The sequence below is a fragment of the Chanodichthys erythropterus genome, chromosome 8 (assembly GCF_024489055.1).
Source record: "Chanodichthys erythropterus isolate Z2021 chromosome 8, ASM2448905v1, whole genome shotgun sequence".
Lineage (NCBI taxonomy): Eukaryota > Metazoa > Chordata > Actinopteri > Cypriniformes > Xenocyprididae > Chanodichthys > Chanodichthys erythropterus.
The window spans coordinates 27,079,514-27,095,875 of record NC_090228.1 but is presented as its reverse complement, the minus strand read 5'-3'; the positions used below and the strand labels follow the sequence as shown (position 1 = coordinate 27,095,875).

The 16,362-nt window shown below is 39.0% G+C and overlaps 1 protein-coding gene across 1 annotated transcript; it reads left to right on the top strand.

The window, feature by feature from the left end:
- The first annotated feature begins 2,145 nt into the window (after positions 1 to 2,145).
- Positions 2,146 to 14,651, top strand: LOC137024661 (guanylate-binding protein 4-like). Its single transcript, XM_067392458.1, has 9 exons — positions 2,146 to 2,287; positions 3,360 to 3,487; positions 4,041 to 4,150; positions 4,860 to 5,047; positions 5,323 to 5,565; positions 5,815 to 6,095; positions 12,691 to 12,903; positions 13,103 to 13,205; positions 13,876 to 14,651. Exons 1-9 carry the CDS (start codon positions 2,260 to 2,262, stop codon positions 14,319 to 14,321), a joined length of 1,740 nt encoding a protein of 579 aa, XP_067248559.1. The 5' UTR covers positions 2,146 to 2,259; the 3' UTR covers positions 14,322 to 14,651.
- Positions 14,652 to 16,362: the final 1,711 nt, after the last annotated feature.

The window sequence follows — 16,362 nt, the reverse complement described above, 5'->3', positions numbered from 1 at the left end:
CTATGCCAAGGTAAATTCAATTTTTGATTCTAGGGGGGGATTTTTGATTCTTGAAGGGTACCATAATACCCGCCTCACCTTGCCCCCTTATTATTCCAACTTGGGACCTGTCGACAGGGCCCTGAGGGGCCCACACTATGAGCCGCTTCAGTCGGCGGAGTACCGGCCCTTCTTGCTGAAGACTGCCCTCCTGCTGGCCCTAGCATCTGTCAAGTGAGTGGGAGACCTTGAGTTTGGGCCAAACGACTGTAAAGTCATCCTCAAACCAAGACATGAATGTGTGCGTAAGGTGCTCTCCACTCCGTTCAGAGCACAGGTCATTGCGCTCTCCATTGTTCCTCCGTCCGAGGACGAGCGAGAGTTGCACTTACTCTGGCATGTATCAGGCATGTTAACACCTTAATCTCATTATTACTGCTCTGAACAACGTGAGCATGTGCTTGGTTCTACACGAATGCTGTGTGTTGTTTGCACAACTTCATGAATGAACTCTGTGACATTATTTTGAAGTTTTTTCCTTTTCCAACTCATTAAACTATGTCAACACAACTCACTGCACAGTCTCTGCTCCGTATCTTCATCCAGACGAAGAACACAAGGGTAGACAAACCCGGCATTGTGATGTTCATCACAGTGCTGAAAAATATCCAGTTCGTCCATAAAAAAGTATTTTGAATTTGATGTGAGTAGATTAAAACAATGGCAGGTAACATGCATACTGTATGCCTCGGAGTTTGGTATAACTATACTTATTAGAGAATAATCAGAATAATGAACACTGTGTCAACTTGAGTCTTACTGTATGTCTTACTGCGATTAAGACCTTACTTTGATTATTAAAAATAATTGCATATATACACATGTAAACATAGTGATTGACAATGTGGTTGGACATTCTGGGAAGACTCCACGTTTCTTGTATATGCTGGCAGTTGCTCATTTTGAAAGTGAAAGTAACCAAGAGTTAAACTGCACATGGCTTTTGCCAATAAAAGTGGATGTAAGTCAGCCACAAAAATAACCACAAAGATACTGAGAGAACAGGGACATCCCCTAACTTACTTTTGACTAATTAGCCTTAAGAGGCTGGACTAAAGGTGTGTCTAAGATATACAGATATAATGACAACTACAACATGTATACAACTCAGATCAAGCTACTGAAGTTAAGTAAAGCAAAAGGGTAAGTGACGTTCCTTCATCCATGGGGTTTTGGTTAGTGAATAGAAAATATTTGCTCAGGTTAAAAGCTATTACACATAAAGAGTCACTATAAGCCACATATAAATGTATTTGTGTGTGTACATGTTTTTCTATCCCGGTGGGCACTTGAATGCACGCAGACTCATATGGACTCATGTCACTGTGGGGACCTAAATTGAGGAAATGAGGAAACAAGCTTATTAATCAAACAGAATATTTATTTTTATTTATTTTATTTTAATGTGATGGGTGGGTTTAGGGGTAGGGTTACTGTAAGGGGATATAATATACCGTTTGTACAATATAAAAATCATTACTTCTATGGAAAGTCCCCACAAGGATAGCAAACCAGATGTGTGTGTGTATGTGTAAGAGTGGGTATGAGTGATCTCTACACCCTGACATGTTGTGATAAAGTTTATGGCCATGTCTTGTTAAAGCTTAAAATGATCTTCTTCATCAGCTAAACCCAGAGAGTTTTTAGACCAGAGGAGTTTGAATTTGGGCTAATATGGTAGATGAACACAAATAAAACATACAACATTTTATATCTCAATCAGTGTTTTTGTGTAATTTGTGGTGAATGTGTGTATGTGCATTATGTGAGTGTGGATAAATGATGTGGGTTTTATTGGAATGTTTGTGTGTATAAGTCAGTATATTCTACTGCTTTTGTCTGTTTCTCTATCCACATTTGTATGTGTGTAAGAAGACATGAGAAACACTTTTACAGAAAGTTTCCCAAAACAGAAAAAGGAAAAGCTGCTCAGTGCAGAATTACTCTATTGTGTACTATAGAATTACTGGAATATTTCTCAACCCATCTTAACTTTTTACCTCTAGTACACTGCAGTTACTTAAAGGATTTTAAACGTGTGTATCTGTTTGACAGCTGTATTCTCCAGTGATCATGGACAAACCAGTATGCTTGATTGACACGGGGTCAGATGGGAAGCTGTGTGTGCAGCAGTCAGCTCTACAGATCCTGCAGCAGATCCAGCAGCCAGTGGTGGTGGTGGCCGTGGTGGGTCTCTACCGCACCGGGAAGTCCTTCCTGATGAATCGCCTCGCAGGACAACAAACAGGTTAGAAATACACAGGCAGTGCTGATACCATTCAAAAGCTTAAAGGTGCCCTAGAATTGCCCATGCACTGAATCGGTGCATTTTTAATTACGCCCCAAAATAGGCAGTTAAAACATTGTATAATAAAAAATATATCGGGTATTTTGAGCTGAAACTTCACAGACACATTCTGGGGACACCTTAGACTTATATTACATCTTGTGAAATAGAGTTCTAGGGCACCTTTAAGAGAAACATCATTTAGTTACATGCATACAAGTAGGGATGGACGATTATGACCTAAAATCACAATCTTGATTAATTTAACATTTTAAACACATTTCTTGAAATTATGCCTCCTTTTCTCGAAACTCTAAACGCAAATCCATAACTTCTCACCCAATTCCCCAAACTTCCTATTTTCAGGTCAAAATGAAACTCTCCACTCAAAACCATTCAATCTAGGTGAAAAACCAAACTTTGCCCTCAGACATGACACACAAAGCCCTAAAACACACACACACACTACAACATAGTCTTGCACACTGGTGAGATAAATTCAAAACAATACTACAAAAAATGGTAATAAGTTATGTTTCTTGGTTCTCCCCCTTAAAAATATTTTTACCTGATCAGCACAAGAAAAGACACAAATGTATACATTTGCACATTTTATTTATTCCTTAATCTACTGTACAGTACAATACACCTAACAACAACAACAAAAAATATTCTGCCCCACTCCAGCATCCCGTCTTTGGTCCAAACTGGCAAGCCTTAAAACACATACACTTGACAAAGTTTAGTGAAGACACAAGTAAAAGTGATCTCACTTCAGGGCTCACCACTCATGCGCCATCTGTGTGTGTTGGCTCACCGTTTGCCTCCATGTTGCTTCCATGCCGCTGACTGGACAGGGCGGAGTCACGTGACTACATGTGGTAGTATGTTTTTAAGGGGAAAGTATTAACTGGATTAAAAAACTTGTTAATACTTTCAGATACCTGAAAAATGTTCTAAATTTCGGTTTTGATTACTTTTTGATTAATCGTCCAGCCTTATATGCAAGCCATTGTTTGTGTGCCATTTTCAGGGTTTGCATTGGGCAGCACCATCGAGTCCAAGACGAAGGGCATCTGGATGTGGTGTGTGGATCACCCCACTAAAGCAGGAACCACTCTGGTGCTGCTGGACACTGAGGGACTCGGAGACGTGGACAAGGTGACTGCCCAACTAGTTTCATCATATAGTATCTGTCTGTCTATCTATTTTTTTATCCATTCAGACAGAACTTTGATTCCATACATTTCTGGAGTGTCTTCTGTGTCAATGCAAGTTTGGCCTGGAATGCTACAAAATTTGATCCCAGGACCACAAACTATTAACATTACAAACAATCCCAGAATGCCTCTGTTTGAACAGGAGTCAGAGCCAATGCTGGGTATTGTGTGAATGAATGTAGTGATGACTTTAGTTATAGTTCAACTATTTAACTGGGGGAAGAAAAAAGAGAAAGTCTGTATACAGAAAAAGATGCAGGAGCAACTCTCTATCCACAGTTCAGATGGAAATGAACTGTGGTGTATGATATTAGTGATAAAACCAACATGAAAATCAATCTTCAGGAATGTTCAGAATCTTAAATATCATATTGTACACCGATCTCACATTCACAGATCATTTTTAAGAGCACCATTCAATAAAATCTCAGGCAATTGTGTGTCTTCTATTATGGGTTGTGGTCTCATGTCAAATCAATATCCTATATCCTTAGGGGGATTCAAAGCATGACACCAAGATCTTCTCTCTGGCCGTCCTTCTGAGTAGCACTTTAGTGCTGAACAGCCGAGGAACTATTGACAACAAGGCCATAGAGGAACTACAGTATCCTTCTGATCATAATTTGAATTTCATTGTCACTATAGAAATATTCTTCACTGATAAAAAATCATGTGTTGAATTTACTTAAAAAGCGTGATGCAAAAATGGTGCGTGCATATTTTAAGTAAATTCAACTTTAAGTATTTTTTGTAAAATTAACAAGAAAACATAGCAGTGCTGTCAATTGATTAAAAACATTGGTGTTTTAAATATTTTTATACTGTAATAATTTCACAGTTACTCTCCAAAATAATATACAACTTATAGACAGAATATTTTAAATATTTGTTAAATGGGATCTTTTTTATGAACGAAGGCCAGTATCACAGATATTAATACTGCTGATGTCTCTATGAAATATTTGCATGTGCTAACGCACTAATTTTGACAGCACTAATACATAAATATATGAGTTTGATAATAATGACCATGCATCTGCCGCATACTATGTTGCCGGGATTAAGCAACAAGTGTAGTCACAATTCCTCTATGTTTGTTTACTTTTAGAGCTTGCAGATTATATTTCAAAAAGTTTTTCATGCATTTAAATTACAAAGACTCAATGTCATTATGGCCTTCATATATATATATATATTGGCCGTTATTTACGTTTGTTAAACAACAACTCTGTTCTTTTTCAATATTACTGATTTTATATATGGTCCCTGTCTCATGGTGAATCTACATTTGTTCTTTAACTCACACTAAACAGATATGTCACTGAGTTAACAGAGTACATCAAGATCAAATCACCTGATGAAGTTGTAGATGATTCAGAGTTTGTGAAGTTCTTCCCCAAATTCATCTGGGCTGTGAGGGACTTCACTCTGCAGCTAAACATCAATGGCCAAGACGTAACAGAGGATGAATATCTAGAGTTTGCTCTGAGGCTAAAATTAGGTAATATTTAAAGCCTGAACCTTTATTTAATTAACTGCTTTATCACATTGTGCAGCTTGATTATGGATATTTGCTTAATCTTTCCGTGAGCAAGCAAAACCTAGCCAGGTCCAATAACTGATTTTTAGCTTCCTGTGTTTACCTACAGTGATACCTAAGGTCATTTATCATTAAGATCAATTTGATACTTATAGTTTCTTTTATTTTAAACATTTAATTTTGTACACTGTGTGTATCATTTGACTGAAGGAAATCTTTGTGTTGTTCTCTTGAAGGTAACTCAAGTCATGTGAATAAATACAACCTTCCAAGAGAGTGCATTCGTAAATATTTCCCATCACGGAAATGTTTCACCTTCCCATTCCCAACTCATCCAGACAATGTCTCTTATCTGGAGACTCTGGACCCTGCTGAGATTTCAAAAAAATTCTTTGAGGTCACTGATCGTTTCTGCCAGTTTATCTTTGACCAGAGCCAAGTGAAAAATCTGAAAGATGGACACACAGTCACCGGCAGAGGTAAATCAGTAAGCCTCTTAATGTTTTGGACTGTGAGTTTTGTTTTATGGTGGGCAGTGTTTCCTGTTTTTGTACATTTTATTCACAAACATCTTCATGACATGATGCTTGAAAAATATAAAACAGCTTCAGGAACGAAGCCACTATGTTAACCAGATCACCAGCCATTTGTCACTCTGTAAGCAGCCAGCATAATTTTATTTTTTCCTTTTTTAATTCCTTGTTTTTGATTCCTCTACCTTACTAAAGTTTTGGGTCATCTTGTGAAAATGTACGTGGACACCATCTCCAGTGGGGCTGTGCCGTGTCTGGAGAATGCTGTGATCGCCATGTCAATGATTGAGAATGAAGCTGCATTGCAGGAGGGGCTTGAGGTTTACCAGAGTGGAATGGAGAAGCTCAAGAACTCCTTTCCCCTGGAACTGAATGAAATCACCTCTGAACACAAGAGTTTCAGCCTCATGGCAACACAAACATTCATAAAACGCTCCTTCAGGGACCATGATGGGAAGTACTTGACATCTTTAGAGGTAGGTGGAAGTTTCCATACCAAATTATACCATGGTTTGTTTGAATACTTCATTCTGATTGGCTGGAAGGTGTGCAATAAAACCATTTAATGAGGCTCCGGCGTAGGTCCGACGCAGAAGTATAAATCAGCCTTAAGGGATAAAGTTGTCATAGAAACATTTCAGACATTGATCGTGACATTTGTCTAAGGTTACAAATGGAACCTGAACTGACTTTGGACAGATCGCACAACTGTCTGAGCTCATTAAGACCCAATGTGCGAGCGTGGGAACAGCTGCTCAATTGAGCGCGATATGAATGGTGGTAAGAGGAAAGGAGCCATAGACAGCGTGCACTGTAATCGCACATACAGAGAGAATAATTGCCCCGCACATAATAAGCGATGCAGGAGATGCAATAAACTGAGACATTTTGCCACTGCATGTAAAACGAAGAGCTGGTAGTGTGACACTGAGACACGTGATACATTTTTCCTCGGGTCTGTAATGAATGAGTCTGAGGACAGGTGGTGCATTACTCTGCCTATACAGGGCAAATCACTCAAGTTCAAAATTCATACTGGGGCTGACATCACCATCATGTCTCACTATACATATGAGATCTTACAAGGGTGCCCCCCCATGGACAAAAGCAGTATAAACGTGAGAAGTCCTGGGTTAAAAGTGAGCTGAATGGGAAAAAATTCCTAACAAATACTCAAAGTAAAGGGAAAATTGTTTTGTTGTAGATGGGCCATTTGCTAAGAATTTGCTCTGTCGAACCACTGCTTGTAAGATGGGCCTAGTACAGAGAGTGGATGAAATTACAGACTATGATGATATCTATTGAGACATTGGCTTGCTTAAATGTGAACCAGTGAAAGTTGAACTTAAGTCAGATGCCACTCCTTATAGTCTGGCCAGACCTCGTAGAATTCCCTTTCCCCTGTTTTCTAAGGTAGAAAATGAGCTTAAGCACATGCAGTCCTTAGGGAAGTCACTGAACCAATGGAATGGTGTGCCCAATGGTGACCTTAGTAAAAAAAAAAATGGTTCTTTCAGGATTTGTGTTGACCTCATTTGAATATGGCTGTAAAATGTGAGTGGTTTATTCTCCCAACATTAGAAGATATTGCCCCCAAACTCTCAGGAGACTATGTGTTTTCTACTCTGAACACATCCTCAGGGTTTTGGCAAATCCCTTTGGACCCAAGCTGTGTGAAGTTGACCACATTCATAACTCCAGTAGGACAGTTCTGTTTTAATAGACTACCATTTGGGGTTACTTCAGCACCCAAAATTTTCCAAAAAGAAATGAGTACACTTCTAACTGGACACAAAGGCACTGTAGTTGTCATGGATGACATGGATGACCAAAACAAGCATGACGAGAATCTTGAGGCTGTTCTGAGAACTATTAGAGAGTGAGGTCTGAGACCTGAACCATGATAAATGTCACTTTAACAAATCTGTGCTGCAGTATTTTGGCCACACAATCGGTCAGGACCAAATCAAGCCTGATGCAACCAAGGTTAAGCAATCACTGATATGCCTAGTCCCACTAATTTGACAGCGCTTAGGCAAATTCTGAGAATGATTAATTATTTAGGCAAAAGAGCTTTACACGGAAGCTCCAGCCAGACACAGCTTTGCTGAAGAAGGATGCAGTCTGGCTTTGGACAGTCCACGAGCAGTCTCTGAGCAAAGTAAAGTGCAAGTTAGCCACAGCTCCCGCTCTCGCATATTACGATCCTGCGAAACCCACTATAGTCAGTGCAGATGCCAGTAGTTTTGGGTTAGGAGCTGCCTTGCTCCAAGTTCATGGTGATGCAGTACTTGCAGTCGCATTCGGTTCCAGAACCTTGATTGAAGCAGAGTGCAGATACTCCCAAATTAAAAAGGAGTGCCTGGCAGGTGTGTGGGCATGATAGCGGTTCACCTGCTACCTTCAATGCTTGGATGAATTTTGCCTGCAAACAGACCACAAACGTTTGGTCCCACTCATTAACTCCTATGATATTGATCGTGCCCTATTACGATGTCAGCAGTTACTAATGTGCCTTATGCTCTTCAATGTGAAATCAGTGCATTTCCCTGGTAAATGTTTGGTGGTGGCAGACACACTTTCTCAGAATCCTCTGAGAGAGCATTGCTGCTCAGAGATGGATGATGAGGCAAAGGCATATGTTGAAGCAGTCATCACTTCTAAAGAGGTGTCACAATCAAAGCTTGGTGTCATTAGAGAGGCCACAGAGGAAGATGCAGTTCTCCAGGCAGTGACAAGCTTTCCCAGCAAGGGTTGGCCAAAGCATATACCCTTCCAGCTGAGTGACTATCATACTGCTAAGGCTTCCTTGTCTGTTGTCAATGTACTTTGTACGAGGATAGGATTGTCATTCCTCGATGAGGGAGGAGGTGTTATGTCATGAAGGCCATCAAGGTCTCTCCAAGTGCCGTCAGAGGGCAAAGATGTCAGTTTAGCGGCCTGCAATAGGTAATGACATTAACAGGAGTGTCTCAATGTACACCTTTTGTAGGGCCCACAAACCCACGCAAATGAAAGAACCTAGTGCAAAATTGCAGCAGATTTATGCGAGTTGAATGGTGAAACTTACTTGATAGTTGTAGACTACTACTTGAATGACATCAAAAATAGCCCACATTCAGACACCATCCAGGTTTCAAGTTATCAGCAGACTGAAGTGTATGTTTGTAAGATGGAGAATTCCCAGGGAGCTTGTATCTAGTTAATCTCTGCTGAATTTCAGCAGTTCTGTACAGGGTACGATTTTCACCACGCAACCTCAAGTCCTCATTTCCCCCAAGCCAATGGAGCTGCAGAGAAAGCAGTTCAAACTGCAAAACGGATTCTCAGCCTACCTGACCCTCAGATGGCACTGATGTACTACCGGGCAAAGCCCAGCCCAGCCCAGATAATATCAGGTTGACAAATCAGAACCAACCTGCTAATGCTTAACTCCCTGAGGTCTGAAAACGCTCCGGCCCGTTTTGCAGGATTTTTTTCAAATTCCAGCAAAACAGACTTAAAATACTTTGTCATTTCTTGTCATAGAGACATAAGTAATATATCAATTGAAACTATAGAATGTCTTCTTTTATTTGTGTAGCATATGCACACGTATCAGGATAATCAATAAACTTGGGAATGTTCAGAACGCTTTTAGCATGCTGGACTGGGTTGTAAAACCATCTCGGCTCCGAATAGTCTGCCATAAGATGAGCCCACTTGACACTTTTGTGGACCTGCGATGGTAAACAGTAAAGTCCAACTTCCTCTCTTTGGTGACTTCAAAAGGCGCACCCCCCAGAGACTGTCCAGATCCACATTCCAACACCCCACACACACAGGAACACACAAAAGCACACACACAGGCACATACAGAAACACACAATCATACATTTTTAACTGTATATGTGAACTACCACTATGCTGGAATATATATATGATATATTTTAGAGCCTATGCATGTTTCCTAGTGTTTAAATGAGTGTATTTGTGCTAGTGTGCATTTTAACGATATCATTTTGTCTGTAAACCATAACTTGGTTTCTATGCCTTTCTGACCTATCGAGTTTGATCTCGTTTCAAAGCTCCGGACTTGAGCTATTCATTGAGACATGTCACAAAACGGACAAATGCATTTTTCTATGTGTTTAATGATCCTGTGAAGAACACACCCCATCTCGAAATCCGATCTGATAGCCATTAAGTATGCAAATTCAGCTAGGAGACCAAACAAAGCAACTTTGCCCGCCAAATAGTGCTGCGCCTCTATTGGCTGCTACAATTCAGGAGGTGTGTTAGCTTGGGTTTCCATAAAGACAACGACACACACCTTCGCTCACTCTCTTGTCTCTTCGCGCTGCTCTTCTTCTTCTCCTTTGTCTCCCGACTGACTCACGAGCACCTCGTGCACGGACGCCTCAGGTGACCGCGCTTCCCAACCACTCGCGCAGTTCAGGAGGACCACTTCTTTAGACTCTCTCTCTCTCTTCGGCTAAGTTACTTAAGCTTAAACCTCTTTTGAAAACCCCGCCGGAGAAACCCTCTCTGAAAGGACCAACCCAGCCAGGCGCATTGAAACTGCTACACACGGACTTGAACCAATAAGCAAGTATTATCATTTATCTGAATTTGTCTAAACTGATTTCTGTGCTGGCTCTCTCTCTCTCAAAAGGGTTTACGTTAACTGTGTAATTTGCCATCCTTTGATCATCTTTCTTTCCATGTCTTTTCTTCATTCTCACTCGTGTATATATGTGTATACTTCTGTATATATTTTTGACGTATAATCTCGGTAGCCGTAGCTGCATATATTAAACACATAATTCATGCTCGATTGTTCTGTTGTTCTTTCAACTGAAGACCAAGTCACTTTAACGTTTTTCGATCGCTTTATGCTTTAGTTATTTTCATGGCCAGAAAATAACTCTGTTTATAATATTCTGTGAGGGACTTAGTTTGCTGGACAAACGAACAGTTTCTCTAGATAATTATTAAACCAGAACTAATCATATATGTAATTGATTATAATTCGTTGTAATTGATTCACAATATATGTTTAATTCCCCGTTGGGTTGATATATGAATCATAATTTATTCATAACCTTATGAATTATTATATTCATATTTCATCCATAAATTAATGAATAACTGTACGAACCGCTACATTCGTTACATTTGTGTACACTCAAATACACAAATAAAAGAAAACTAACATGATGTGTGATCTCTCGTCTCCCTCTGAACGAAGTCCAATCTGATAGTTCTCAGAAAATGAACTGTAACTTATGAATACTAATCACAAAAAAAATTACACTTATGTCTAAAGAAACATTGAAATGTCAGGTTTTAAATCGTGCAAGTCAAATCGAAAACAAACATTCTTTGTTTATGTAATCTGTATGAAAATGGGATTCAGCTCATTATCCGCTAATGCGGCCACGCCCACGGAGCCAGCGCTATTCAGAGGCAAATTCAGTCAATACATATATACATCGTCTCAATCGTGTATTTATTGTCTTGAAAAGTGTTTATTTGGATGTTAAAGCCGTGGTTAGCGATCTCTAGAAGACATGCCGTTAGTTCCTGGTTCCTTTTCTTTATATGAATTTGTGGCCTAAAGGTGTACAGAGCGCCCTCCGGCTGCAAGTATAAATTGAAAACACAGTATCCAGCACTCATAGTGATGACAATAAATACTGAATAAATATTACTCCTCAGTATAGAAAATTGACATAAACATATAAGAATCCATCAATATTTCTCCAAATGTGCATGCTTTTAAGCTAAAAGCCTATATGAAATGCCATAGAGGTAACATAGTTGTTCAGACACTTTGCATCACAGAAATACATTATATTTTAAAGAATATAATAGAATACCATTATTTTAAATTGTAATAATATTTCACAGTATTGCTGTTTATGATGAGCTGAGACATTATTACAGAGGGATTTTTTCACAGCCCACCTGAATGAAAGGCCTCATTAATATGCAAGTCATTTCAGGTCATTATTATGTGATTCTTTTGTCTTCTCATGTGTAAATGACCCATTATTCATGATGATTCATGCCTCCACGCATACTGTGTTTCTTGACAAAAAGTGTCTTACAAAAACTAAATCAATATATTGTTTTATATGAAGGAGTAGGCAGCATAATTTTTACATAATTCTGAAGCAAAAACTCTAGTCTACAACCTCCAATACCCAGAAGTCTTGTGAACACATATTTAATATACTTTTATGGCCTTATTTCAGTGAATTAAGTTTTTGTTTTTTTCAATAACCACGCATAAACATTATTCCTTCAAAAATACAAACATGTACATACATGTTCCTCACATATTATTGTAGCCTAGTTTGTGCTGAATACAGTCCAATGACACTTTTGTCATTTATATGTTTATGAACAACTGAAAAAAGCACAAATGTCAGGGCATGTCAAAACTTCTCCAAGCCCCAAATCAGCCTCAGACTCCAGAGGGTTAAGGAAAAACACCAACTTGAACCCATTGATTACAAAGCAGTGGTGTGGAAGGATAAGGCGCAAAGGAATCCTAAAAGTTCTTCTATGATCTGAGACACTCTGCTCATGTTTTATCAGAACTCCAACCTGGGGAAAAGTTGGACAGTGAGAAAGGCTAGAAAACACCAGTTGTGGTGCTGAATAAAACTGAAACAAGATCTTACATGGTGCAAGGATTCAGGCCCTCCTAGTGCAGAAACTGAACATTAAAATACTCCTGTGGTTGCTCCTGCTGCACCTATGAAGGCACCACCATTTATAACTTCCAGTGGAAGAGTTGTGAAAACACCAAAATATTATTTAGGCTAAAATCAGTTTTACCTGGAAAATAGTGGCTCAGGAGGTAGAGAAATTCACTAAGAATCAAAAGTGTCCTGGTTCAAACGCTCGTGCATCCTGGCTATATGTCAAGTGCCCTTAGGTAAGACACTGAATCCCTGCTTGTTCCCAGTTGTTGGGATGGTAGCCTCCACTACTGGTAGGAGGCCACTGTTAGAAAATGTGCAAAAGAACTCAAACAATGAGCATTAAGCATCCTTCCTGTTTTTCTGTGTGCTGTTTTAGGAAGCCATCAGTCGTCAGTTTGATGAGTATCTCTGGGACAATGAGAAGGCTTCAGAGGCAAAATGTGAAAGTCTTATGTCAGTTCTCTCTGACCCAATGACAGAAAGAATCAATCAAGGATTTTATGCCAAACCTGGTGGTTACAATCTCTTCTGTCAGGACCTGGAGGACATTGTGAATCAATACAATACACTGGCCTGCAAAGAAGTCAAGGTTATAAATGTTTCATTATATAGAACAATGCTATAATTATGACAATAATATTTCCAATATTATTTATTGTTAAAATGCAGCAAAGCCATAATTATACAATAACAATATTATGGTATATATTTTGAATGTGAAGTGATAGCACTTCAGTTCTTAATATTTTTTAACATCATGCTTAGTCTTTCCTTGTATGTCCTCATAGATTGCTGAGGTGTTGGAGAGGTTTCTACAGGAAAAGGCTGCAGTGACCACAGCCATTAAGCAAGCTGATGATAAAATAACTGAAAATGAAAGAAGAATTTGTGGTAAAAGCGTGTTTTCCATATAATAGACATTGTTTTTTTTAATAAAATATGCTCTTTTAAGGAAAAACAGCTTGCTATATAAAGGGGATGAGAATGATGCCCAGGGGTGTAGTGGACAGGCATGCAGGACACGCACTATGCCGCTATACTGCCGCTGCTGAACATGATGCGGATCTGACGCGCATCTCATTTTCTCATTTTCAAGTCTTTAAGTTTGTTTAAGAAGTTATTTAACTTAATTTAAGACTGCTCTTATGAGGATAGTCGACAAAACGGGCATTCTGGCGTAATTCTGTGTGTTATTGTTTATTCAAGCACGAAAGAGAACTTGATACTGGTGCACATTTTTCTGTGCATAGTGTGTCACACAGACATGACATTCACAGACAGCGCATTCTTGTTTGCCTTGTCGCGCTTGAATGGATATTTGCATGAATAAGAGCGTGATCATTTAATGTAACACTAGCCAAAGGATGACAGAAAATGGATGCTGTGTTAATTTCATTAAATATTTTTAAAGTGTTAAACTGGACTAAATTAATCATGTGATAATGCATTAATTACACCGTAGAGTTAGACATAAATCTATGTTAGATTTGTCTCCTTCATTGGACTCTTGTCTCTTCTCCATCTTATATTTCCTTCAACCACTTCCTTTTTGGCTGACCAGAGGAGAGAGAGAGGGCAGTCCTTCTGGAACAGGCAAATAAAGCCCAGGAACAGAAACAGCGTCAACTGGAGGAGAAGATGAAGACTGAACAACAGAATAATGAACAGAGGGTGAGACAGGTCACACAAAGCATGGAAGAGGAGATGTCGCGCCAACAACAGGTGACCAAGTATGCAATGGACAGTAAGCTGAGGGAGCAGGCTGCCCTGATGGAGAATGGCTTTCAGGAGAAAGCTAACATGATGTCCTGGGAGATAGACGAGTTGAAGAGAAAGAATGCAGATGTAGAGGAGTCAATGTCAAGAAAGTATGGACAAATGATAGCAGATCAGCAGCGAATAAATGAACAGAACATGGAAGTGCTGAGGCAGCAACACATACAGCAGATTCAAGCAATTAATAGCAGACCCAGACCTCGATCTCAATCATCTTGTTCTTTACAGTGAAATGTGTTGAAAGATGTAGTTGCTTTTATTCATAATTACTAGAATCTCACTAAATTTGATGTGACTTTTTGTTGTTTTGCAATCATAACTACAAACTTATATCACAGTTGTTTCAAGTTCTGCATTTTATCAATTCAGAATGGTAATGTTTGATCACCCATTTATGTAAATTACTTACTTTTCCACATGGAAAATTGAAAGCAGTTTCATTTCATTTCATTTGCATCTTTCTTTTATTGTAGTTGTCCTTTTTGTTTTTCTATGCTGATGATATCATTGCCTTCTGTAATAAAAAACATGATTCAAGGAAAACTATTCAAAATAAATGTTATTTACACAGGCGGATGTGTGATATAATGCGTGGATGTATATGGATGTAGTATTGCAACAAAATTTCTATTTTTGTGCAAAAGATAAACAACCAAGTTATGCTAATTAAACAGCATTTGTAGCAGTGTCATTTTACAAAATAATTATAATCTTTACAAACATATATCTTGGTTAGTGAGGCACATACAACGTAAGTGAATGAGATCAAATATTGAAGTCCACAGGGTCAAGCCATCAAACACTGAACTGGACTGTTCTATAAAGTATGAACACAAAGAGGTCTGAGACCACATTCCTACTTTAGTGGACCAAAAAAGGTCCTCTTTCAGGGACAGGGACAGTGTGAACGTAAAGATAATTTTTTCACTTGGTTCACTTCCACTTAAAGGTGTTGAGTTCTTTTAAAGAAGTTTGTTTGAAAAGAACCAAACCCAGTTCACTTAAAGTAAACCAGCCTGAAAGAGACCTTAGTGTTGTGGTGTTCAAAATATAGTCAGGGTTTCCACAGGGACCTAAAAATATTAGGCCTTAAAAAGTCTTAAATTTTCTGAAGTATTATGTTCTAGGTCTAAAATAGTTTTAAACAGGTCTTAATTTTCCTGCGTCCATGTAATGCTAGCTATAAAGCTCATTGAAATGCTCCTGCAGTGCTTTAGGTATATATATTTGATTCCATGGTTTAGTTCTTTCTTTTGCTAGTCCAAATATAATTTGCTGTATTACAACTACAAATGAGACCAACATGCAACTTATATTGCAGCCAATCAGCTTTCGTGTTTGGTCCCCAGGCCAAAACTGGTCCACAATTTCCTTGGGCCCAGATGTCGTGCACACCCTGTCAAATGACTTATTTATTGATATGGCATTGATAATATTGATAAGACAGATCTGGCTGTGAGTTGCAGCGGACTTGATGGTGTTTGCAGCGTCCTAAGAGAACTTCTGCAGTCATCCCTGTGCTCTTCAGCACATCTGAAAGAGCTTTTTATTTCTAAAAAGAACAACACGGGTGTGACACTGCGTCTTTTTAAAGATGTCATTCTGCCTGTGTGTTTCTGGGTGTGGTCATTTTCTACATTGCCTCTGTCATGGAAATTCCCCATATTAATGACAATTCGAACAACCTCCAGTTGTCAATGTAATATAATACAATACTACAGTACCAATACGGGTAATTCCCGTCCTGAATATAATACAATATAATATTACAGTATCTTGAGGTAATTCCCTTATGGAATACTTCTAATACATTTCCAATACTTCGAGGTAATTCCCCTCCTGAAGTAAGGTGATGGCATCCTGTCAAGAAGCTACTAGCACTACCTCAATCACACATGAGCACACAGGTCTTTAGCATCTATACACTCTCACTGTCCTTCTCAGGTGTACGCTGGTCCGACACAGGATCATTAATACTAACTCTGAGTATTACAGCCTCACCCCGAGGGCGACTCTATAGTCTTCCAACACTATCACTGTCTCGGGCGGTCACTTGTCACAACAACAGAGTGAGTCTCAATGAATAGAAAGATACATGCACATTTAAGTCTTACAGTTGAGTAAAAATCAATGTTACTCAAGTCTACACAGTTAACCAGGTAGGTCAGCAGAAAGTTAAATTGTGCATAGTATGAAGTAAGGAATATGTGTTATTGGTATAGAAAGTATGTGTATAAATACATAAAATCAAAATTATGCTTGCATGGAGGTT

What these genes read in the sequence shown, in the direction of transcription:
- LOC137024661 (XM_067392458.1), top strand. Translation starts at nt 2,260, where the DNA reads ATGAATCGCCTCGCAGGACAACAAACAG. An exon ending in AGTACTTGACATCTTTAGAG is followed by an intron (nt 6,096 to 12,690) that starts GTAGGTGGAAGT and finishes GTGCTGTTTTAG; the next exon opens with GAAGCCATCAGTCGTCAGTT. An exon ending in AAATGAAAGAAGAATTTGTG is followed by an intron (nt 13,206 to 13,875) that starts GTAAAAGCGTGT and finishes TTGGCTGACCAG; the next exon opens with AGGAGAGAGAGAGGGCAGTC.